The 25,030-nt window shown below is 34.8% G+C and overlaps 2 protein-coding genes across 4 annotated transcripts; one reads left to right on the forward strand and one right to left on the reverse strand.

The window, feature by feature from the left end:
- Positions 1 to 1,542: 1,542 nt before the first annotated feature.
- On the forward strand, positions 1,543 to 18,250 carry LOC110740231. Its single transcript, XM_021920715.1, has 22 exons — positions 1,543 to 2,787; positions 6,873 to 6,988; positions 8,263 to 8,471; positions 9,044 to 9,163; positions 9,939 to 10,067; positions 10,181 to 10,306; positions 10,806 to 10,861; positions 10,945 to 11,044; positions 11,128 to 11,245; positions 11,540 to 11,749; positions 12,221 to 12,554; positions 13,206 to 13,299; positions 14,134 to 14,242; positions 14,483 to 14,754; positions 14,982 to 15,109; positions 15,237 to 15,471; positions 16,054 to 16,242; positions 16,363 to 16,652; positions 16,786 to 16,990; positions 17,104 to 17,346; positions 17,606 to 17,691; positions 17,803 to 18,250. Exons 1-22 carry the CDS (start codon positions 1,946 to 1,948, stop codon positions 17,948 to 17,950), a joined length of 4,359 nt encoding a protein of 1,452 aa, XP_021776407.1. The 5' UTR covers positions 1,543 to 1,945; the 3' UTR covers positions 17,951 to 18,250.
- An 878-nt stretch (positions 18,251 to 19,128) lies between these two features.
- On the reverse strand, positions 19,129 to 24,062 carry LOC110740232 (glutamyl-tRNA(Gln) amidotransferase subunit C, chloroplastic/mitochondrial-like). 3 transcript variants are annotated; one of them, XM_021920717.1, is made up of 6 exons: positions 23,640 to 24,062; positions 22,142 to 22,410; positions 21,980 to 22,020; positions 21,309 to 21,364; positions 19,700 to 19,751; positions 19,129 to 19,607 (listed from the first exon to the last, which is right to left on the reverse strand). In XM_021920717.1, the coding sequence occupies exons 2-6, from the start codon at positions 22,352 to 22,354 to the stop codon at positions 19,532 to 19,534; spliced, it is 438 nt and encodes a 145-aa protein (XP_021776409.1). In that variant the 5' UTR covers positions 22,355 to 22,410; positions 23,640 to 24,062; the 3' UTR covers positions 19,129 to 19,531. The 3 variants fall into 3 exon arrangements, with proteins under 3 accessions (XP_021776409.1, XP_021776408.1, XP_021776410.1); XM_021920716.1 differs by having other exon boundaries at positions 22,142 to 22,413; positions 23,644 to 24,061; XM_021920718.1 differs by lacking the exon at positions 23,640 to 24,062 and adding an exon at positions 22,515 to 23,596.
- Between the last annotated feature and the right edge of the window lie 968 nt (positions 24,063 to 25,030).

Raw genomic sequence — 25,030 nt, forward strand, 5'->3', positions numbered from 1 at the left:
TGAATTAATAAAAAAAACCATTAATTTGATTTAGTACACGTGTCGAATTTAGCAAGAAAACGTCATTATTGATCCATACACCTACTTATCATAAATCCTAAAACTACCCGAGTTTAATTATAAATAGAATAATAATTTGTAAAACATATATAAACTCGAACTTCAACCTGAACCCATTTAAACCCTAACAAACCTTGAATTCAGGTCTTAATTTTGTGCACACCTATTAAATTAATTATCATCCCTGTTGGTTTATCACCATATGCCACCTTTGATAATAATAGGAACCTTTGTCATGTCCCTATACAATTTACAACCATTGTGCATCCCATATCCTTATTTCATATGCCTTAATCCAACTTTGTATACCTATTAATTACCCTAGCTAAGTCCCTAAAGCCACAATCTATTCTAAGTATATATATATATATATATATTTTTTTTTTTGACAAAAGCTATTCTAAGTATATATTTGTTAGAAAAAGATGCAGTGATATATTTGTTAGAAATTTTGTGATAAGTCTACATTGCCCCTCCTGCATACACTTCACAACAACATACGAAATAATTACTACAATACTTATGTTTATAAAATCAACAATAGATTAACACCATTACAATCAACTATAACATAATTAATATAAAAAAAAGGCATTGTTATCCTAAACTATTGTAACTAAATCAATTTATTTATGACAATGATATGAATTATAGTGTAATTAATAAATTAGACAAACTAATAAATTGTGCTCCATATCAAAAATTATGACTTATAATAAAATCATAAAAATATATGTACGGAGTTTACACGAGTTTTTTTTTAAGATGAATTTGCCTTTATGCTCTTCCAAAATATTGTCAAAAAATGATATTGACCATTAAAAATGATACTCCCCCTTTTTAAATATCTAACACACTTTGATTTTTAGCATAATTTAATTTTTTTTTTGTTATTATGTGAAATAAAATGTTAATAATTAAGATGTTGGATTGATCTTGATGTATAATCTTATTTATTATTTTTACAAGTACATAATTGAAGGTATTGGTAGTCAAATTATGCTAAAAGGTCAGTGTGTCGGATATTTTGGAACAAAGGAAATATCTTTTTAATTACAGTACTATTTCTAATATCAAAATTTTATTCATTGCTTTTTTTTTCTTTCTTTTTATTTTTTTATTTTTTATAATTAAATGTTTAAAGAAACTAATAACCAAACGAAAATCTTATTATATACTTATATCTAATATCACCTTCAAAACTTTATTGAATAATCTGAATGACATTCATATTTTTTTTTACACGCATCACAATTTATGAAACATATGACAAATTTAATTTAAGATGATCCATAATTATTAATTTTTTGGTATTACAGTTTACACATAATAACCATTTTCTCACCTTTCGTTAATGATAACGAATTACTTATTAGATAGTTGTAGTTAAATTATGAGTAAATTTAATTTCAACGTTACTTTAGACAATGATTCTTTCTGCCTCGCTGACTTGTTTACAATTTTTCAAACCAATTCCACTGTATTCTTTTCTTCAAGTGAAAATTAACTGTCTTAAAAACCACCTTCTTCTCTTTCTCTCTCCTCTTACCACTGTTAACCCAGAGAGCAGATTTCACACCATTTCTAGGGTTTTCTCTGGATGCTCTCTCTTCTCTAAACTCAATCTTCAATTTCCCCCAATTTCTACCCTAATTCATCACTTTTCCAGGTTCTTCAATTCGCCAATTTCGCTTATTTTGATGAAGCAGAAGAAGTTTCCGATTCGATTCGGTCTGATTTTGTCCTCTCTTCTGTTACTGTAATGGCGAATTTCAGTTCCTCGATGATATTATTCTCTCTCTTCTTATTGTTCTTAAACCCTAGATATCTGTTAAATAGTGTTCTTGAATCAAGTTTAGCTTAATCTGTTGTTGTGTTTACTGTAATGTTGAGTTTCCGTTGTTCAATGATTCCACTTTTACTGCTGTTGTTCTTAAACCCTGGATTTCTATCTCCAATTGCTTATGCTTCATCATTCTTGGATGATGGTGGTGGTGGTGTTGATGATGTTGAATTGAGTATGTTGTTATCTCATCATGATTATTCGCCGCCATCGCCGCCGCCTCCTCCGCCTCATCCACCGACTGTATCGTGTGAGGGAGATCTAGATGGTGTTGGTTCTTTGGATACCACTTGTCAAATTGTATCGGATTTGAATCTTACTGATAGTGTGTATATACAAGGGACGGGCAATTTTTTCATCCTCCCTAATGTAAAGCTCAACTGTGCTGAAGCTCCAGGATGTGAGATTGCTATCAATATTACTGGTAATTTTAGTTTAGGCGAAAATTCCACGATTATTGCTGGTACTTTTGATTTAGCTGCTTGGAATGCAACATTTAGTCAAGGGTCAGTGATAAATACCACGGGATTAGCGGGTGATCCCCCGCCCCAGACGAGTGGGTCGCCTGCTTTGTTGGATGGGTCGGGTGGAGGACATGGAGGACGGGGCGCTTGTTGTATGATTGACAATTCGAAGAGTCCTGAGGATTATTGGGGTGGGGATACTTATTCTTGGTCAACGTTGGATAAGCCTTGGAGTTACGGGAGTAAGGGAGGGAGTACGAGTAAAGAGGTTGATTATGGTGGGGGAGGAGGTGGGCGGGTTAGGCTTTGTGTAAAGGAGTATCTTGTGGTGAATGCGGAGGTGTTGGCTGATGGTGGCAATGGGGGAAACAAAGGTGGTGGTGGTTCTGGTGGGAGCATCCACATCATTGCTCACAAAATGTAAATATCTTTAACCCTTCTTTCAAACCTTGTTTTGTTTCACTTTTTTTGTTAGGTTTGTTTTCTAGCAATTGGTTTTTGAACACTCGATAATAGGAGGATACATTTCCAATGCAACTGTCTATTTTTGACAAAACATACCTGCTTGTGTTTAGTTGGTATTGCACAAAACATACCTGCTTGTTTAGATTGGTGATGTGCCATAACCCTTTTAACATTCTCTCTTCAATCAGTTTTGTAGTAGTTGTAATGCAGGTCTCAATTAACTTCAATAACTTGATTGTATCTTATTTAGCTGCAGTGTAATCAGATTTTAAAGATTTGCTGTATTACATATTCATGTTTTAGAGAAATTTTTGAGGGTTCAATCTACGTATAGTTGTGGCATTGGTTGAGGTTTACCTATCACATGTCATTTTTAAGGTTGATTGATTTTTTCTCATGAAGATGATTAGGGTGGGTAGCTTCCCTATCAAACTATCTATCAAGAAATTATTGGCCGGGTGGTGTCTTTTTAAAGCAATGTTGTTTACATTGGCAAGACCTTGGATATTAATTAGTTGGTCCAAAATAACTAGGTTGTTAGGTATGTAGCCCTTGAAGAGATGGGTTTTTCCCTTTTAGTTTAGGAAGTTCAGATTGTCCCCCTAATGTATGCATATGTTCTTTCTTAATCATTTATGCTTCCCTTTTAGCAATGTAATACATTTAAACGTGTGAGAAGTCATTGCTTAAACTTGCAAGTTATGGCTATCATACGCTTTTGGGTTTATGCTAAGAGTAGGAGGGGTGGATTTTAGTTGAGGTGAACTGGATATGATAAGGAAGATGGTAAAGGAATTCAAAAGAAGAATTATTTTTGGAAGACAAAAGGTCTCCTAAAGCTTGCTTCTTTACTTGGCAGCTGTTAGTGAAATGCTTCTGATTGAGGATGCTCTTAACTTCTTAAGAGAAGGGAATTTTACATTGTGAGCATTTATTTTGTACCTTGAGGATTCTTCTTCCCTTGTGTTTTATCCCTTTGGAATTTATCCTTAGCCTTGTTTGAGGTGAATTTGGTTCAACCTTGTTCTTTTACGGAGGCTCGTGTAGCTTAGAAAAGGAGAATGAATAAAGGTTGACTTGCTGTAGTGGAAAATGCTCCTCTTGGCTATTTGGTAGTGTACTTGGAAAGAAATAAATATTCAATCTTTTGAGGGTATAATCTTTTGAGGTTTTATAGCTCATTTTTAGGTTTTTGTATTGCTGGAGTCAAGTATTAGGCTCTGATGATACCTAATGTTACCTTATTTTCTTGTTGTAATTGCTCCATGATAATTTGAGGATGAGCTTTATATTCTTGCCTTCTTTGTACATGGGTGATGCTCATTAGTGTCTTATTAATGTTTCTGATTATTACCTAACTAGATTAGCCCCACGCCCCCCACGTGTTGCATGATTTAATTATATACAGTCAATATTCTTTATTTGGGAAACGTGTAGTCATAATCTCATTAAAGAAATATTATCTAAGTTTTGAAACTTGGAAGGATAAGAAATAAAAATGACGTGTAAGTAGTTTAGGTGGGATATTTTTTCATAAGAAGTTGACATGTGTCAATCAATGATATCTGCAGTGGCTTGTTTTAGTAATAGTTATAGATATTTTTTCCCTCTAAAGTAATGCCATTAATGGTCATAGCGCCAATCAATTATAGACTTTGCCAAGTGACCTGTCTTGTTTGATTCTGCCCATTAAGCCAATCAAGCCAGTTTCTAGTAACTATGAATTTAGAACTTATTAATCCTACCAGGTCATGTGGGAGTTAAGTGTGAGTGCTTATCATTACATTTGGGAGTTTTAAACATCTAAGAGTCTTTACTAAATCTAGCTATTTTGTTTGATGATAGTGGCTGAGTTGCTTTGACTAGTGTATGAGTTTGCACTGTGTATCAGAAGTCAAAAAGGGATTTTCTTGAGGTATTAGTGGATTCTACTTGTGAATGGGACAAAAATAGGCAAATATATAAGGCCTTTATGGCTTCATGATCCATGTGGTTTTGGGTTTGGCCATATTGACTTGTTCCAAATGCTCATCAATAATTTAGACATAACCTACCGATTCTTTTTGTGTTTAAATGTGAAATGACATTCAGTTATCGAGATAATTGTTTATAGAGTTTAATGTTGCAATGCTGATGGCCAGCTTTAGAATGATAGGTTTTTAATGTGTCACTTGCACCCTGTTGTTTTGGGGTTGATTCTTGTCTCTCCATTTTTCCTTTCACCAAGGACTAAGAATATTTGATAATGAATTACTTTTGAATGTTCAATAATATGAAACTCTAGATAGATTTTGTAATCAAATAAGAGTTTACTTGCCCACATGACACAATTTTGGGTTAGAGTTAAGAAGAGGAAAGCAACAGGGTTATCAATTTCAAATACATCCTACAAGGTTATGTAACCCTTAATGCTTTGATTTTCAATCCAACACCTGCATATTTGTCGATATAAAGTTATGAAAAGGAGGGAAAACGAGACAAGTTCATGCAATATATTGTTCGAAGTTAGACTTGAGATAAAAATTCAACAAGAAATATTAAAAAGTCAATTTACAATGTTTGTACTTGTCAGTACTTGTCTTTGTAATGTTGAAAGACCTTGATCTTTTTGTGTTGACATAATGCTTCATGAATGGTGTGTCCTCTTACGAGTGTCCTGTACTCCTGCTCTTGTAGTTCTGTTGGAGGTCTCTGAATTTTTGCTTTTTTAATGATCAATTATACATCATCCTTATAACTTATAAGAGAATTAATCTGGTTTTACGCCTTCAAGATCTATAGTGGAAACTATTTATTTTTCAAGCATTTAACAGAGTATTATAAGTTATAGGATGTACTTAGGGGTTTTTATTGATCTAAAAGTGTTTATGATTGAGTACCTTGCGAACTGTTGTAGGAGATTTATGTTTCGAAAATTCAGGCTGTGGGGTAGGGAGACAATTTTGAGAATGCCAAACCAATTTGTATTTTATATATGTGGGACTTTATCAATGATAAGTTTTGATTCAGGCTCATACTTTTCACAATAGCTCATTATTTTATATGAGTGCATATAGACAATCTAAGTGCATTTCCGTGGCGTATGCTATTTTTCAAGAATTGACATTGGTGGATGTGATATCAAAGCGCCAATGACAAGAACATTAATAGATACCAAACTATCAAAGGTCTGTAAATTGAGTTAATATGGAGTCCTTGGAGTGTATGATTGGGAAAGTTAGGGATGTGTTTGATATATATTTTTAAGATTGGGATATATGCTGCGTATAATGGTAGATTGTTTCAAATATTTGGGGCTTATTGCTCAAGGTAATGATGAGATGAGGATATTGTGTATTGCATCAATGTGGCTGGCTTATATGGACAAGCACCTAAACATACCGCATAAAGTCAAGGTTGAAGTTTATTATGTAGCTACTAGAATGGCCATTGTCTATGGAGCTAAGTGTCAACCAATCATGAAGATGAAGTTCTTTTTTGGGAAAGTTAGTTTTGGGAAAATATTTAAGATTTTGAGTGGTTTAAAAGTTTGACATAGTCAGAACCTCTAATATTGTTGTTTTGTAATTAGTAGGTTGCTAGAGTATGTTGACACTTAGGATTTAACGTGTAGGTTCTGAATTCAGAACCTGCTTGTTTTAAAAGTTTGACATAGTCAGAACCTCTAATATTGGTGTTTTGTAATAAGTAGGATGTTGTGAAATTCTTCTCAACGTGTACTTTCCATGTATGTAATTGTCATAATTTTTCTTAATATGCAACTAAGGATATACAGTAATAATTAACGGATATTTACGAATTAGTCATAATTTCAGAAATAAGTTGTAGAGAACAAGCTTTTGGGAGTTGGAAGTATAAATGTATAATCAAAGGCACAATTTTTTTTGTCCCCTTATTTTGTTACCCTTCTTTTCTCTCCATTATAGTGGTTAGGAGTTGTATGAATGTTTACTATGTGCATTCTTTCTCAAGTTAATTGACTGTATGTTGTGTTGATTTGCATATGTATGGTTTTTGGTGCTTCTTTTGCTCATATGCAGGTCCGGTGATGGTAAAGTGAGTGCATGTGGGGGCAATGGTTTTGGCGGTGGAGGTGGTGGGAGGATTTCCATTGATGTTTTTAGCTGGCGTGATGAGCCAAACACTTATACTCATGGTGAGATATCTGATATTTACTTATCTTTGTTTGATCCACTCTCACTTCATTGAAATTCTTTTATATCTTTGTTTGATTGATTCTTTTTTTTGTTTCATAATCTTTTTCTATGTTGATTTGATTGCTTCTATTTGCCTGCTGCACCTTTTGTTTTCTATGGCTCTCAGAAAAATTCATCGGCTTGCATAAGCTATCTTTGATTTACAATAAGAATTTTTGTGCTGCTATTTTGGTCCAGCCAAAAGTTGGATTTTGTGGGAGCAGCTTTTCTTGGTTATGGATGGCTGGGTCTTCCATATAATAGAAGTACAATGCTCATAAGAATCTAGTTAGGTCACACTATTTCAAGAGGTGTGTCTCATAACTATTGTGGTACCACTGTATTATATCTTGAAACGTTTGGACGTGCTTTGAGTCCTTTGACTCATCTGAAACAAGATAAAATTATTTCGAAGTAGTGTTCTGTTGGAAAATTTACTTTATTATATTCTCAAACTCATTATACCTTCAAAATTGTAACTAAAAAAATCGTTCTTTAATGTTTATGAATATTTTTTTCCTAAATTTTAAACATTTTCGAGTCTTATTCCCTCCATTTCTTATTTTTTAGTTTTTATGAATATTTCTTCCTAAATTTTTAACTTTTTTGCGTCTTATTCCCTCCATTTCTTAATTTTGTTCCTATCTGCTTTTTGCACATTTTCATGTGAGCATCAATTTCTTAAAAACGTACTTTAAAAAGTATAAAAGTTTATATTTTGTAAACACATTGAGATGAATCTAACAAGTTCCCACCTTTGATGTATAAAAGTTTGTATCTCGTCAAATGAAATATTGTAAGTAGGAACAATGTTTAGATAGGGAGTATCCTGTGGATATTGTGGTTTTCTTATGTCATTTTATATGTTACTCTTACTTGAGACTTGGCTTCTCATGTCAGACCTGAAACATCAGATCTTACTGTGATGGTGTAACTGAATAATTAATGGCTATATCTCAGATAATTATGTATGCTGTCTGTTCTGTGACTTGGTTCTTGAAGCTCCACTGAATTAGTGCCATACTTTTGATTACATCATCAAACTTATTTATGTAAACATATAGGATCAATTTTGCGGGAGAGGCTTAACTTTTACTCCATGTTTTCTGTTTTGATGAGATAGTACTGTGAAGATTATAATTACTTTTCGTGAAATGATGACTATCATTTATTTTGTTTAGAGTTGTACAAGTGTTTATTGCTAACTTGACACCTACATCATCACTGCATGCAGGAGGAATTAGTTATGGATGTTCAGATAATGCAGGTGCTGCTGGGACTCTCTATGATGCCGTTCCCCGCAGCCTTATTATTAGTAACCACAATCGTTCTACTGACACAAACACCTTGCTGATGGATTTTCCTAACCAGCCTCTTTGGACCAATGTGTATGTACGAAACCATGCGAAGGCATCTGTTCCATTGCTTTGGAGTCGTGTGCAGGTCAGTTTATTTCGTTCTTTATTTATTTAATGTAGTCAATAACATGCTTAGCATGTTTTATGAGCTATATACTTCCTCCGTTCCATTTTACTCTCAACAATTTGACGTTTGCCACTAATCACATATTTCTGTTTGACCATCTTTAGTGATTAATATGTAAGGCAAAGTATAGTCAAGTGGGATCTTGTCAGATGAGTCCTATGGTATCTTTTCATAGTATCAACCTTTTTTTTTTTTTAAAAAAAAATAAAAAAATAGATCTTTACTTAATCATAATAAAGGATATTAATGGTTGAAAGTTATGCATCGGCAAATGTGTAAATCAAATTGTTTCAAGTAGAATGGAACAAAGGAAGTATGTAATAAAAACAATGAAATGTCTCGGCTTCACTTTCATTCTTCTAATTTGCAGTGTTGGGGGACTGGATCAGTCTATGCCTGCACATCTAATCTATCATAACAGAGAGCTCTAGTCTCATATTGTGCCCTCACCCTTGGATACATGTAGCGTATTACTCTCAGATTTCAGCTTCTGGTATTACGTAAATTAAATTTCATTTTATAATTTTTAGGTTCAAGGCCAAATTAAACTGGAGGCTGGTGGTGAATTGAGCTTTGGGCTGGCAAAGTACGCTTCATCAGAATTTGAATTGTTGGCTGAAGAATTATTGATGAGTGATTCAGTGATCAAGGTTTCTGCTATTTCGGACTTTACCCTCTGGATTCATTTTGAGGAGTTTATTTTTTTTATTGCAATGTCAAATAGTTTATGTAGCAAACTAACGTTGCCAAGAATATCAGTTCTCTGTCTAATTTGAATGTTTTTTGAGTGGAAAGCATAAAAGCATCACATTATTATTATTATTAATTTTTTTTTTGAAAGAAGCATCACAGTACTTTTTAATATAAGTCCCAGGAAGTAAATCTTTTTTTATTTTATTTTATTAACTTGTTTTACAAAATGGGTATTTGTATATAGGAAGTTTAAGGTGCTATCCATTGTGGTTTTTTGATTGTTGAGAGATCTTGCATTTTGGTTTGAAAAGTGGCTATCTTTTTTAGCTAGACCTTGGATGGCCAGACTTCTTATGTTGTCATTTTTGTTTTTTTTTTCACAATTTTGTATATATATATTATGGGGTTTGGGTGCTTTGATTTATCTTTGCAAACATATATCTGGAGCATATTTTACCGAGTGGGTTGATATTCTGGTGGTTCTTAACATCTTATCTTATTTATTATGTCTTTTTTTTTTTTTTTTTTTTTTTTTTTCCTTCCGGCAAACCCTCAACAGATTTGCTTGGGCTTTTTAGTTTCCTTTTAAATTTGATCCATAAAGATATGATCTTCCTATTCCCAGTGTAGAGATTTATTTGTGGTTGATAGCAAAGCATTTTATTATTCTTATTGTTATTAAGTTACTTTCTGTAATTAACTGTGTTTTGCTCAATGTTTAATCAAGCACAGGTGTATGGAGCTCTTCGTATGTCTGTGAAAATGTTTTTGATGTGGAATTCTCAATTGCTAGTAGATGGTGGTTCAGATATCGCAGTTGCGACATCCTTGCTTGAGGCCAGTAATCTGTTGGTTTTAAGGGTACATCCTCCTGTCATGTTGCTTTTTTTTTTTTTTTTTTTTTTTTTTTTTTTTTTTTTTGGATTCATGATCACTTATCCATGTATTGAAATGTACTCTCATTTATATGCCAGGAATCATCTTCCATACACTCTAATGCTAATTTGGGAGTTCATGGGCAAGGTTTGCTGAATTTGACAGGTCCTGGTGATGTGATTGAGGCACAGCGTTTGGTGCTGTCATTATTTTATGGTATCCATGTAAGTTTATGTTTAAAGTTTGCAAGTTATCCATTAAATGCATTGCTCCACCCATGGTGGCGGAAATGATGCAAGAACATTATAGTGGGACGATCAGACATGGGGTCAAGGTTTAAATTTTTAGATGTATGTTGGATCTACCCTCGGCCATAGCAGGTTTCTGTTTTGGATCTGTGACTTGTTGATAATCCTATGCTTTCCTTTTGTGATGGTTTGGATCATGGCTTTAAATCTCATACACGGTCTCAACTGCGGGCAATGTGGGTGGCTTGCGGCTGTTGTGGCCTAATATTTTGGTCTCGGTAAGCTTGAAATTCCTAACAATGCGGTTGTGATGTGCCTGAGATTTAGTACCATGGTTTGGATTATTTTATTTTATTCAGTTAGTACTCATGATTTTACTGAATATTGACTGGTTCATTATTGTATTATTTGGATTATGGTTGAAACATTAAATTATTTTGCCGTGCAATCATTTCATTTTTATAAACTTTTGCAGATTGGGCCAGGATCCTTCTTGCGTGGCCCACTGGAGAGTGAAAAGAAAGATGACATGTGAGTTTTGTTGAACTCTTAACAGTTCAACCTTTTTACCACATCATTTGGTGTCAAAGTGGTTCATTAAGTTTGTCTTGCAGGACACCTAGGCTGTACTGTGATGACAATGACTGTCCTTTAGAATTGCTGCATCCTCCTGAAGATTGTAACGTCAACTCTTCCCTGTCATTCACTCTGCAGGTCTGTATTTTTAAATGAATGCTATTAACAAGATCCGAATATGATCGAATTTGTAAATCTAATTCACTTGGAGTTGTTGACAGGTATGTAGAGTTGAAGACGTGATTGTTGAAGGCTCTATGGAAGGGTCAGTTATTCATTTTCATAGAGCCAGGACTGTAGATGTGGGACCATCTGGAACAATAACTGCATCTGGCTTGGGTACACATCTTTTAAATTCTTCTAGTCTAGGTGTATATCTGGTTATGTGGCTGGATCCTTTTAGAGGTCTGAGATTCAGAAGAGATCCCTAAGCTATAACCTTAGGCAGTATCTGTCGTTTAGTAATTTGCGGTGGTTGATCTGAGATGGACATCAATCCCTTCCTTATATTCCTATTGCTTTCATTTTTTTCTTTATTTATTTTATTTTTATATGTTTGGTTGGGCTGCAATTGGAGGATCTACTAAGTACCCAGTCCTCTGTTTTGAGTAAGGATGTTTTATAATTGTGCAGGTTGCACGGGTGGAATCGGCAGAGGAAAGGTTCTCAGTAATGGGCTCAGTGGTGGTGGTGGTCATGGTGGTAATGGTGGGGCTGGATGTCATGGTGGTACTTGTGTTGAGGGTGGGGTATCATATGGAAATAAATATTTACCTTGCGAACTAGGTAGTGGAAGTGGAAATGATAGCTTAGCTGGTTCCACTGCTGGTGGTGGAATTGTTGGTAAGTACCATGAGCTTAGATGGTATCGTCACCTTATTTTATTGGCTTCTGTTTAGTGTTTATCAAAGCCTTATAACTTTGGTTCTCTAATGTATATTGGCAGTCCAATTTTTCCGTTATTTTATGATACTTCGTATTAGTCAACTTATGTTACATGGACTCTCTATTTCACCTCAAGTACCCATGTCGGACTCCCGAGACTCGGACATGGGTGTGACACTTAGACACTTCACTTTTAGTTCAAAATCATGGAATTTTTTCACAAAATAGCCGAGTCGGAGACTTGGACACGTACCGTGTCGGACATGGGTACCTGAGTCCATGTAACATAGTAGGCAATTATGCATATTTTTGGTTGTTAGCTATTGTAGAATTGATTAATACATTGAAGTTGCTGATTTTGTGTTGTGAGCTTTTCGAACTCCTATTGTATAGTTTTTCACTTTGTGTCCTATCGTCCTTGTGTTGTAGTCATGGGTTCAATGGAGCATCCATTGTCCAGCCTTTCTGTTGAGGGCTCACTGAGAGCTGATGGAGGAAGCTATCAAGATGGAAGTAGGAAAGCTTATTCTATTTTTGACAGCGTTAGTAAGGGTCTTGGGGGTGGATCAGGTGGCACCGTGCTATTATTTTTGAGGACCTTGACTATTGGCAATAATGCCACCCTATCTAGTGTTGGTGGGAATGGTGGTCCACTGGGTGGTGGTGGTGGTGCTGGCGGCAGGGTGCATTTTCACTGGTCTGATATTCCTACCGGTGAATTTTATCAGCCGATTGCCAGCGTTAGGGGAAGAATTATCACTGGGTTTGTTTTAGCTTCCTAATTTGATTATTTCTTTTGCATGTAATTGTAATCTTTATTGTTGTTATTGCTTTGGATTTGCATGCTCTGTTTTGTCACTGTATTGGGTTGTCTTGTGAATGATATGAATATAAATCTGGCATTTGTGTTATTTACTTCTCACTTGCTGTTATGTTATGTACTTAAGTCAAATAGTTCATTCCCTTGGTTTTTTTTTTGGTTGGCATTTACCTCGTCATACTGTCATTTTTGTTTGCATTTTCTCTTATCTGGTTTCATATTTATATAACTCGAGATGATATTTAGCAATTCAGGAAATTGTGGAGCTTTGTTCTTTTCATGTATGGAAGTGGTGCATGTTTGCATTAGAATTTTTTTTTTTTTTGTACAAACTCTCATGTAGAAAATTTTGAAACATCTCTCCCCCCCTCCTCTTTGACACTAATAAAACAAAGAAATAGTTGATGGTTTAAAGTGTGCAGTTAAATATACTTCGTTTGTCTTTCTAATTGATGATCCTTCTTTGATCTCTCTCTCTGGAGCCTGGGGTCTCTTTTGTGGTTATGTGTTTGCTGGAAATTATATGAGAGTTTTGTTCTTTCTGCTCCTTTTTAGTGTTTCCACTGACTTGGATGTGTTATTGCTTTATTATAGGGGAGGATCTGGCGGTGATGAAGGTGGTGTTGGAGAAAATGGAACAATGACAGGAAAAGCTTGCCCAAAAGGTCTCTATGGCACCTTTTGCAAGGTAAATTTGGAAGTGAAGTTCTTGCAGAATTTTCTTTGTAATTTTTATTGAATTGGTTTTACTCTTATTGCTACAATATGCTTAATTAAGTTACTCAAATAAAGTGGCTGTTGAGTCACCCACGTTGCAGTCATGAGTAAATGGCTAATCTTTTGCTAAGAAAAAAAATGCTCAGTAACTTATTAAGTGTGATAGGACTCAATTTCCAAGACATGATAGAAAATTTTAAATCGGATTGGATTGCTGCTGTTATGGAATCATAGTACCTGTTTTTCTAAGCAGTTTTTATCTTTTGATCTTAAATTAATAAAACGGAGGGGATTGGGGAGGCCCCAGCTAACAGCTTGTCTAATTGAAATTTATGTATGATATTTGATCTTTAACTGGAGTTTTGTGGTCTCTTTGGTTGTATAGTTGAAAACTACTTTGTTAGCTGCACGTCTTTTAATGTTGTAGATAATATTATGCATGTGTCCTGATAGATTTTTTTTTTTTTTCCCTTGTATGTTATGGGAAACAACTGACACCACCTAGTTGCTTTTACTCAGTTACATATTACTCATACTAAAAAAAAAAAAAAAAAAAATCATGCCTGATACAAATTTGTTTTCTGGACAAAATTAATGGACGCGTCAAAGGATGCTTTGTTTATTTTTTGTTTTCCATAATTTTGTTTAAATGCGCTCCCTAGCCATTCATATCTCTAAAGCCGTCTATGTGTAAGTGTGCCATTCACACACTAAAATTCATCTTCATTGTTTTGGAGTAGGTTGGCTGTGCACACAACATAATTTTTCTGAGTCCATTTTCCTAGATTAATGCTTTACTTTACAGGAATGCCCCTCTGGCACTTATAAAGATGTCATTGGATCTGAAGAACATCTCTGCCATCATTGTCCATCACTGGAGCTTTCCCATCGTGCTGTTTACATTAGTATCAGAGGTACTTCTAAATCTTGATTCTTTAATGTCAGCACGAGTTTTACAGTTGCTTAGCTGAATTAGTGAAAGGTTATGGCTGTTTTTATGACTGTTGTGATTTCTTGTAATTACTTGTTCAGATTTGGAAATTTCATGTTTAAATTCATTACTCCTGTGCTGATTAACCACTACAAGTTACAATATGGAGGATGTAATGCTTAGATCTTGGCTACTTCATTAATAAACTGATCCTTTCTGATAGGTGGCGCAACTGAAGCTACATGTCCTTACAGATGTGTTTCAGACAGATATCATATGCCACATTGCTATACAGCCCTTGAGGAGCTGATTTATACATTTGGTGGACCCTGGATGTTTGGTCTTATTCTACTGGGCCTCCTTATCTTGTTGGCTCTTGTGCTCAGTGTTGCACGTATGAGGTTTGTTGGGGTCGACGAATTACCTGGTCCTGCTCCAACTCAACATGGCTCTCAGATAGACCACTCTTTCCCTTTCTTGGAGTCGCTCAATGAGGTGCACAATCCTGTCTTCTGATTTTTTATTTTTTTTTGTGTAGAAAGAGAGAGGGAGGGGGGGGGGGACTGGGGAGGGGAGTCTCTAATTAAGTGGACTTGACTTGGTTTAAATTGTGATCTATGGAAGCGATCTTCAATTATCTCTGTTTTTTCGATTTATTTTCTTTTTAATTTTACATTTGCAGTGTTGATACTATTGTCTTGCTTTGCTGTTTCTTGTTGCAGGTCTTGGAAACAAACAGAGCCGAGGAGTCTCAGAGTCATGTTCACAGGATGTATTTTATGGGGCCAAACACTTTTGCTGAACCTTGGCACCTCCCTCACTCCCCACCGGAACAATTAAAAGAGATTGTGTTAGTACTTTCTTTTTTTCAGCCATTATATATTTGATCATTGGATGTACCTGAGGTGGCTTCTAAATGCTCTCCGGTGCTTGAAATCTTTTACAAACTTTAAGGGTATCTTGTTTCATATTTGCAGGTATGAGGGTGCCTTTAATAGATTTGTAGATGAGGTTAATCTTCTTGCAACTTATCAGTGGTGGGAAGGATCAGTATATAGTATCCTTGGTGTTTTAGCATATCCATTGGCTTGGTCTTGGTTACAGTGGCGCCGTAGGATTAAACTGCAGCGACTTCGAGAATTTGTTCGATCAGAATATGATCATGCTTGCTTAAGATCTTGTCGTTCTCGTGCTCTTTATGAAGGGATAAAGGTTAAGCTCTGTACCTGCTTACTTTCTTCTGTTCTGAATGTTTTTGGTGTTTTGGAGTAGGATTGTCTGTTTTTCTTTTTTTTTTCACCAACCTTTATTACGTAATTCCTGTAACAAAACTTGCTTTTTCTTGGATCATTTTGTACTGGTTGCTAATTTTTTTGATATCTTGTTTGTAAGATGTCTTTCTCAATTAAGATATTGATTTATCCGAAAGGTGTAGTTTTTCAGACTTCCTGCGTCTACGGGGTACTGGGGTAGCCGATAGGTTTGTGATAATATGACTGATTAGATTGTTTGATTGTACTCCCCCCGTTTTTATTTATTAATTTAATTTAATTTTTCAGTGTATCGGTTTACCGGTACTTAGTTTTAGGTTGGTGAGTTGAATGGAGTTAATATTGTAAAACAAAGATAGTGGTGGTAATGTAAAACTAGATAAATAATAAAAAGTAGGAGTTGGGGGGTGGGGCGACCATGTGAGGAAATATTAAATATGAGGGATCATGTTCAAAACAGGAAGTGACTTTAGAACAGGTTTTTATTAAAGCTTATTTTTGAACCCACATTTGAATTTAACAGGTTGCTGCTACTCCTGATTTGATGCTTGCATATGTGGATTTTTTCCTTGGTGGTGATGAGAAAAGGAGTGATCTACCTCCTCATCTACTTCAAAGGTTTCCCTTGGCTATACTTTTTGGTGGTGATGGAAGCTATATGGCACCCTTTACTCTTCACAGTGACAATATTCTAACTAGCCTTATGAGTCAGGTATGCCGTTGTAAACTCATGTCTGAGTAGGAATTAAATATTTATAAATATGTTTTGATGCTATGTTTTCCTTAATGTTGATCGTGTGTGTGTGCTCTTTGGGGGTATGATTCCCTTCAGTCTGTCCCTCCAACCTCTTGGTATCGTCTGGTGGCCGGTCTTAATGCGCATCTACGCTTGGTTCGGCGTGGATGCTTAAGGAAATCATTTCGACCTGTTCTTAGGTGGCTTGAAAGTCATGCTAACCCCAAGCTGAAGAACTATGCTCTACGTATTGACCTTGCTTGGTTTCAAGCCACAGCTTGTGGATATTGTCAGTATGGTCTTTTGGTTTGTACTCTTGATGAGAACCTTGAGTCTCTATCCCCTGAGTATCACGATGGGAATATGCAAACTGAGCTACCTTCTAGGTATGTTGTTTTGTTCATTCTTGTTTATTTATTCTTATATTGTTGTATATGTATTTGCACATACTCAGCCTCTGCGTCTAGTATCTTTTAGTTCTGGTGACTGTCTTGATGAATGCTTCTGATCACATAACAGCATCCGGGTAGGGAATTCATCAGGCTATCCCTGGGAAGATGCCCTCTTAGACAATGTTAGCAAAACAGATGAATATTTGATGCGACAGAAGAGGTCATATGGAGCTATTTTGGACATTGAAAATATACGAGATCTGGAGGAAAAGAGAGATATCTTCTTCCCCTTCTCTCTCATTCTTCACAATACTAAGCCTGTAGGGCATCAGGTAATGGATTCTGCTAATTAATTTTGAATTGAGTTATACTGAAAAAATAGTTTACAAGGACCTTCATGGATATTAAACTTACCATCACTATTATATGTATTGTCCTCTTGCAGGATCTTGTTGGTTTGGTTATCTCTATATTGCTTCTGGGGGATTTCAGTCTAGTGCTGCTTACTTTACTCCAGCTATATTCAGTATCAATGGTGGATGTGTTCCTTGTATTATGTTTTTTACCACTGGGTATTCTTCTTCCATTTCCTGCTGGAATTAATGCTTTGTTCAGTCATGGTCCTCGGCGTTCAGCTGGTCTTGCACGTCTGTATGCTCTGTGGAACATCACCTCTTTGGTCAATGTTGTAAGTACAAATTATGGTTTATTTCTTCTTAAAGACCTTGATCTAATAATTTAAAAGAATTTGATGCTTTAAAGAAGTATTTTCTTATCTAGCTCATCCTTTATTGATTTCTCTAGTAAAATCTTCATTAATAACTCTCTACATATCTGGCTCAACCTGCCAATCAGTTTACTTAAGAAGGGTTAACTTGGCAATTTGGATCCTCTTCAGCTCATCCCGTGGCCCTGCTGAATGCTCCCGTCTTTTTAATTGTGAACAGGTGGTTGCATTTATTTGTGGTTATATCCACTACAAGTCCCAAGCATCACGAAGCAAAATGATTCCATATTTGCAGCCATGGGGCTTGTAAGTTAACCTTTTTACTAGATGTTTTCTTTACTCGCTAATTACAGGTAAATAAAGGCTGTCGTCTGCCTGCCTGATAATGATTTCCTTTGTTGCTGGCTGTATTTGCAGGGATGAAGGTGAATGGTGGATTTTTCCAGTGGGACTGCTTTTGTGTAAATGTCTTCAGTCTCGACTGATAAATTGGCATGTTGCAAATTTGGAGATACAAGATCGCTCGTTGTATAGTTCCGACTTTGACGTATTTTGGCAGTCATAAGTCATAACATCATTTACTTTGTCTCTTGCCCAAGTATTAGGTTTTTTGTATGTTGCTCTTGGGCGTAGATGAGAAACACAAAAGAACTGAAAGGAAAAAGAAAACAACAGGAGTAAAAGAAATTATTAGGCCTAGGATAAATGTCAATTCTTTTTGTGTAGCTGATCCATTGTGTAATCTTTTGTATCCCATGTTGTACATAATTGGTACATATGTGCTTCGCTTTTTGATCATGTATGATTCTTCCTGACATTTTGACAAATGTTACCATACTTATTTAACAGAACAATCATATTAACACGGACTTACGCTTCACCCAAACTAACTCAGAATGGAGCTTTTGATTTTAACCATTGAATATGCTTAGGAAATTCATAACTGCTGCAATGGTAGATGGAAATGTTTAATCCATGTGAATATGAACTTTCTTGTAGCAAAATGGATTTAGGGAGGAATGATGATTACTACTTTCTCCTTTTAAAAATATAGTCATGTGAGATTTTATTAAATTTGTCTTATAATATTAATATTTTATAATTTTACTAAAATACAACTTCAGAGGTTAGAAAATGTGCATGGGGAATTGTGAACTCCTCTTTGACTAAAAAAAAAGAACAGGGGAAGTATTCTACTTACTAAATGCACAATATTTTACTTGCAACACTAAGAGTTTCACACTTACTAATGCACAATTAATATTTTTGTTGCGTTTTAGCAAAAATTAGAATTTAATAAATTTTAATGAAGTACAAATTGAGATGAATCTAACAGCGTAATACATGACTATTTTTTACAGTATAAATAATGCCGAAATCCTAATGTTACAACTAAAAAGAACAAAGGAAGTATGCATTTGCAACAGTAATTTCTAAAACTGTGTTACAGTTGAATTGTACTAATCTTTTATATAATTTAAGAGCTAGTTAATCACAGCCCTCCAAAAGCCCAATTCTCAAATGTTAAGCATTTCAGTTTTTTTTCTAAATATATACATGCTACGTACCGTGCGTTTCGCACGGTACACTCTAGTAAAAGTAATAATGGAGAAGATAGTGTTTGTATGATGGGTTGAACTGTAGTCTAAAATTCAAATTGGAACTTAGCAAGTAGTAACACATAGTATAAGGTAGCTCTATTACACCTTCAGTTCCAATAGCTTTGTTTCTGTTGCACCAATCTGAGCATAGCCAGAGTCCATAAACTTGTGGTACTGAACTATAGATTTTTCAGTAAAAAAAATCAACGTACAAAATGAAGAAAACAATTTTAAAGATTTCACAGCCAGAGTCAATACTAGATTGACAACGGGAAAGGAAATCACAGCTTCATAATCACAAGCTGAAACTACACTGGTTTTGGAAAAAAGATGGTCTTCACATTTTACAGGTGGATTCACTCTTAGACAGATTACAATGACTCCCTAGAGATCTGAATTTCTTGAATTCAGCCAAAACACAGACAGGCCACTACTGTGGCAATAACTACAAGTTGAAGCATTTCATTCCTAGTTTCGATTTTGTTCTTCCTAAAATCGTTGAACATCTTCAGAAGATTCTTGATACAAAAAAAACTTATCTGCTGTTACTCTTTGTTCAAAATTTTCGGCACCTTGATGTATGGTTCCTCATAACTGGGAATTGCAGCTATAATAGCTTCTCTGTACAGTAGAAACAGGAGACTTAGTTTACATAAGAAGTTGAAATTTAAGAGCAATCAAAATGGCTACGAAAAAGAATATTTTTTTTTTACCTATTGTCAAATGTTTGAGGGATGTCTTCCCGTAAATTGTCACCATCAATTTCTGCACATATTACATTTTGAAGTTGGATAGGAGATTTGTACATGTCCATATCGTTGCAGGGATATATTCAATGCTTAATCATGCAAAGTAGTTATCTAGATTATCATGTAATTCAACCAATATTCTCAGGTATAATTATGTGAAATTTAATTCTAGCAATCATAACAACGAAATTCTACATGCCAATGACACTTCAATTATTTGGTTTTCACAAATCAGCACAGATAAAGGTCCGAAAGGGCTACAAATTCTCCTAGTGAATCTTTCTTAAAAAGTCAGTCTCAAGATGAAAATTTCAATGCTCATTGCAGAAGAGGGTAAGCAAGATCATCAATATCTACTAGAACAATGTCACATTTTCTGAATCACAATACACTTTCATCAAACTAGTACATTATCAAATTTCTACAGTTCAGGGATGCGGCAAAGGGATAAACATCAGCTCTTTTGTGTGTGTGTGTGTGTGTGTATGTGTGTGTGTGTGTGTGAGACAGAACATCAGCTTTTGAAAATGAACTACAAGAAATGAATCTGACTTTAGAGCTGATCAACTGTCCTCGTAATTTCATCTAAAAAGCCAAGATGCTGATTGACATTAAAAAAAATTCTAGTTTGAAGCTTCTAGAATATACAGAAATGCAAAAGTGAGCATGTCTAAAACAAAGAACCAACCATACTGGCCTAGTGGATAAATTAGAAATTCAGCTGAAGTAGACATAACAGCAACAGGATCATAATGGTACAAAAACACACAACCACACTAAACCAAAGGATTCTTATCTCCAAAAAGACCGAGTGAGATGATAAAGGCTCACCTAGGCTATAGCAACCCAAAATTTGAAAATTAGGGCAATCAAGTAAAAATATCGTAACAAAGATGTCATTTTTCCAACATGTTTGGATGCAATTGTGCAACCTTAATTCTATAAGAATAATGAAGTAAATCAGGATAGGAGTCCTAATTCAATGAATCAGTAAAACTAATTACAGCAAATAGGGAAAGAATGGGCACACAAGTTCATAGGCAGGTGCATAGAGAATGTATGAGGAGAATCCTTGCAAGAAAAAAGCTCATATACTGTGTATCATGCATTTAGGAAGAGGCTATTCACAAAATTTCAGTAAAATGACCACATTGTTTCTTAGACAAGTTGATATATCAGTTTATAAGAGGGGGGCAGTAAAGAGGATTGGAGGAGAAGAATTAGATATTAGAGCTTAGAGACAGCAGTAGTGAAGATAGGTTTGACAAAGATGATAGTATTCGACAAAAAAAAGCATGTGTATTCTCGATAACAGGGATTGAATGCAGACTTCTTTCCACATATTATTTTTGCATAAACACTTGAAGCAAATATATCCTTGTCTTGAAACGAATTTCCACGGATACAATAGTTCTTATATAATTTCCATATGATTTTCCCAAGTCAAAATAATAATGCACTCAGAGGAAATATTTGCAATGTTCTCTTGCAAAGAAAGATTTCTTTGATTACACAAAGAAAGGGGTGTCATATTGCAGAAACTAGAGGGAATTAGAAGAGTAAATACTATTACCTGAACGAATGGATGGCTCAATACTTTCAAGATCAACAGCTTGAAGTTGTCCAAACCTAATAAATAAACCAGGAAAGAAAAAGTAGAAAACCCTGTAAGATGTTTATTACAGCCAAAGCAAATCCTTATTTTGGATCAAGGTTGTCCTTAAGTAAATCATGCAATGATGCAACACACCCAATTACCAAGGTAAGAAAATTTCCTCTTAAAAACTATTTTACCACAAGACAGCATCAATCCATGAACATTAAAAACCTCAAAGGGACAAAGACGAAACAAATAAATTCACAATCCTACGTCATATGTAGATTATTTCAACGAAAAGTAATCAGTAAACGTTCCTAGGTTAGCCTTCCTTACTTCAGCAAATGGAACAAGAATCTACATAAATTATTTATATTCCTCAACCGCCCCTCCTGCCCCCCAAAATAAAAAAATTCCAATTTGATTTTTGAAGGAAAATCAACTTTCAAGTTTCAACAGTAACCCATCACTGCAAGTTCTGAAGCTAATATGACTATGGACGATTTTAGCATCACAACAAGGAAAAGAGACTAATCAGCCATTAAAATGTGGAAACCCCGAATTTAAAAAGTGTAAGCAATCAGCAATCATAAATTACATAAGCTTAAACTGAACGAGTGGATAGTAGGCAAGGAGGAAAGGTTTACCACTCAACGACTTGCTGAATTTTAGGACCAAATTCTTGAACCTAAAACCAGAAGACAAACAGCTTAACAAATCCCGCTCAAGCCGTGAATAATTGTTAAAAGAACAAAAGTAGGTGTGACCAAACTACAGAAAAGAATGTGCTAATATTGTTTTACTTTTACCTCCTGGGGGGTGAGAGAGATACGAGCAGTTTCAGCCAACCGACCCACATCAGGTGGATCAAAAGAGGAAGATTTAATAGAGTAATTACATCTTTCTCGCTTCTTTATGAGCAAACTAGGAATTGCAGTAGTGCTTCTCGTACTACCAACTAGCATGTTTGTTCCTGTTCTAAATGCAACCATTGCTGTGCTGTAGCAGCTTGCCATTTGCATGCACTCTTTTCTTCAACACCGCTAGTTTGTGAATTGATGCCTCACCCACCCCCTAGCTATTTTCGGCGGACACAAATACAAGAACAAGAGCTAAGTAATCAGATAAAGAGCTAACAAAACAGCACGTAATGAATAATACTAACTTTCTATCACAAAATACCATTATTATAATTGTAAAGAGCCAACAAGTAACCAGTGGCGGATCCAGGATTTGATTAACAGGTTGTCCCATCATCGTCCATCGACCGCATAAAGTATCAAAAAATAGTCAAAACTTGTATAATGAAAAAAAAAACATAAAAAAGTTCATTTTATAAAGTAATGCAAATTCGTATTACGACTAAAAAATTACTAATTTTATTACAATTGCTCTCGACGAGTTTTCATATTTTGATAACGATTTACAATATCATCCATGGTAACATTGTAAAACAAATTGAGCACTAGGATCCGAACCACCTTGGGGAAAAGATTGCCCATCTTCATATTGAGGGAAATTGTGAGATGGGGAAGAATGTTGTTCACTTGCATGATGTAAAGGAGTACTTGGTTCACTTTCTTGAGAAGGTAAATCATTTTGTGGAGGAGGAGGATCATTTTGTGGAGGAGGAGGATTTAGAGTAGACACTTTTCTAGTAAAAAAACTTGAAATATCTCGAGTTGTTTTTCTTTTCATTCTGAAATTGAAGTTAAAGGTTGAATTAGATAAATCATACAAGAAGGGTTCTCTCAAGGTTATTAAAACTAATAATATCATCAAAAGAAAGCCCATTAACCTCAATTTCAGTCCACCCTTCAACCCCAAATCTCCAAATTAGCGATTCCCCACTAAATTTCAAACCCAAAACAACAAAATCACCATTCTCAATAGCTAATAAGAAGGTTGGACAACTATTATCATTTACCAATTAAACAGAAATAATACTATAAATCTATAAAGACTATAATAGGGCTCAAATAGTCAAATATCCAGCCACAACTCACATTCACAAATCACAACATTCAAGCTCTAAATCGGCTAAATCAGAGCCCAGTAAATAATACAGAAAACAATCAAATTATCACATTTATGATTTATCAGCTCTCCTGAAACACCCACAATATAAAATCAAGAAATTTCACCCAAAAAAAAAAAAAAAAACAACTCATACAGATAATCTGATAATTTTGATAATTAAACATTTAAACTGCAAGTCTGCAACATACATCAAAGTGCTGATAATCTGATATAGAATCTAATCAATTATAATCTTATTGCAATGTAATTATGTAAATTAAAACTAACCTAAAAAAAAAACGCGAATTTCCACAAAGTATGAGCCACGGACTGACGCCTGACGGACGAACCTTATACCGGCGACGGCGAGAACACGGAGTGACGGAGTACGGAGCTTAAAACCGGCCGGTGAACGGCGGCGGGGCTGCGGCTGGGGTCTGGGGATTCCGATTTAGGGGAGTTAGAGACTTAGGGTTTTACAATTTGGGGGAAATGTTCTGACTTCTAAGTTTTAATTTCTAAATCTCGAAAATTGGAAGTGAGGTTATAAAGCAAAAAAAGAAAAAAATTGTGAGTAGTTGAATGTAGTGACTGGTGCGTGAAGAACATTCAACTGGTGAGTGAAGAATGCGGGGAAGGAGGAGTTGAATGTAGTGACTGGTGAGTGAAGAAGGGCTCATCCACAATGCAAAGAAAATACAAATATTAGGAAGGTAAATAAAAAATGGAAACTAAATTTATTATTTTTCTTTAAAAAATTAATTAGCTAAGTTTCTGAAAAAACTTTTTGAGAACGGAAATAATGTGAAATTATAAAATTTCATAGATTTATTTTCTATAATGTGATTTGATATCTTTTACATTTGCTCTATTTTTTTGATTTTTTTTAAGGTTAATTCAGTTCGAAAGACTTTTCAATGGCTACATGTAATTGTAGATGTTACTATTATACAAAATCTTAACATATTAAAGTGATGGAGCAATCCTATCCATTCAATTTGTTTATTAATTGAAAAAGTTAAAGTAAGAAAATGAAATGAAAGTTAAAAACGGTTTTGCCTACTATAACATACAATAGAAAAAATCAATGTATTCACCATAATTAATAAGCATAATATTGTAATTTACGTTACAATCACTCGTTAATAATCAATTTTCAAGGGTTGCTTGTTATTTTAGTTTAGATAACAAGAGGAAGAAAATGATTAGGGGTTCAGGGTTTTGGATGAGAAGGTCAAAACCTAGTGCTATTCATTTGATATCAAAATGAACATAAATGAATATGTTCTACTATCATAGACGAAATCACGAGTGAGTGCGAATTAAAGGGATTAAGAAAGAGGGAAATCTTCAATATTTTTTTAAATTTATATGTGTAGCCAATTGAATGAAAGGTGGAGATTTAACACTAAAAATGTATGGTTCAGATTAAAAAAGATTGTAGTGGCTATAAAATAATTGTAGCTATCGAAAAATCAATATAAATTATAAAGTTGACTCATACTTTATTACTCACCAAAGTATTCCTTAATTAATTTTACAGGGACTTTACTAGCTAGACTCAAATTGATGGTGGTGATAATGCTAAAGTCATCGGAGTATTAGGCCGGTAATGTTTCTCTTGATTGACAAAAGACTAAAATTATTGCCCACGATAGCACTTATTTTCTTAGTTGGTC

Source organism: Chenopodium quinoa, unplaced genomic scaffold (assembly GCF_001683475.1).
Source record: "Chenopodium quinoa cultivar QQ74 unplaced genomic scaffold, ASM168347v1, whole genome shotgun sequence".
Taxonomy (NCBI): Eukaryota; Viridiplantae; Streptophyta; class Magnoliopsida; order Caryophyllales; family Amaranthaceae; genus Chenopodium; species Chenopodium quinoa.

Bases quoted from the DNA above. Each gene is read 5' to 3' on its own strand.
- LOC110740231 (XM_021920715.1), top strand. From the start codon at position 1,946: ATGTTGAGTTTCCGTTGTTCAATGATTCCACTTTTACTGCTGTTGTTC. The intron at 11,045-11,127 runs GTCTGTATTTTT...AGTTGTTGACAG, and splicing joins CCCTGTCATTCACTCTGCAG to GTATGTAGAGTTGAAGACGT. The intron at 15,472-16,053 runs GTTAAGCTCTGT...TGAATTTAACAG, and splicing joins CTCTTTATGAAGGGATAAAG to GTTGCTGCTACTCCTGATTT.
- LOC110740232 (XM_021920717.1), bottom strand. From the start codon at position 22,354: ATGCAAATGGCAAGCTGCTACAGCACAGCAATGGTTGCATTTAGAACA. The intron at 22,021-22,141 runs GTAAAAGTAAAA...TTCTGGTTTTAG, and splicing joins TCTCTCTCACCCCCCAGGAG to GTTCAAGAATTTGGTCCTAA. The intron at 19,608-19,699 runs GTAAAAAAAAAA...TCTACTGTACAG, and splicing joins CCTCAAACATTTGACAATAG to AGAAGCTATTATAGCTGCAA.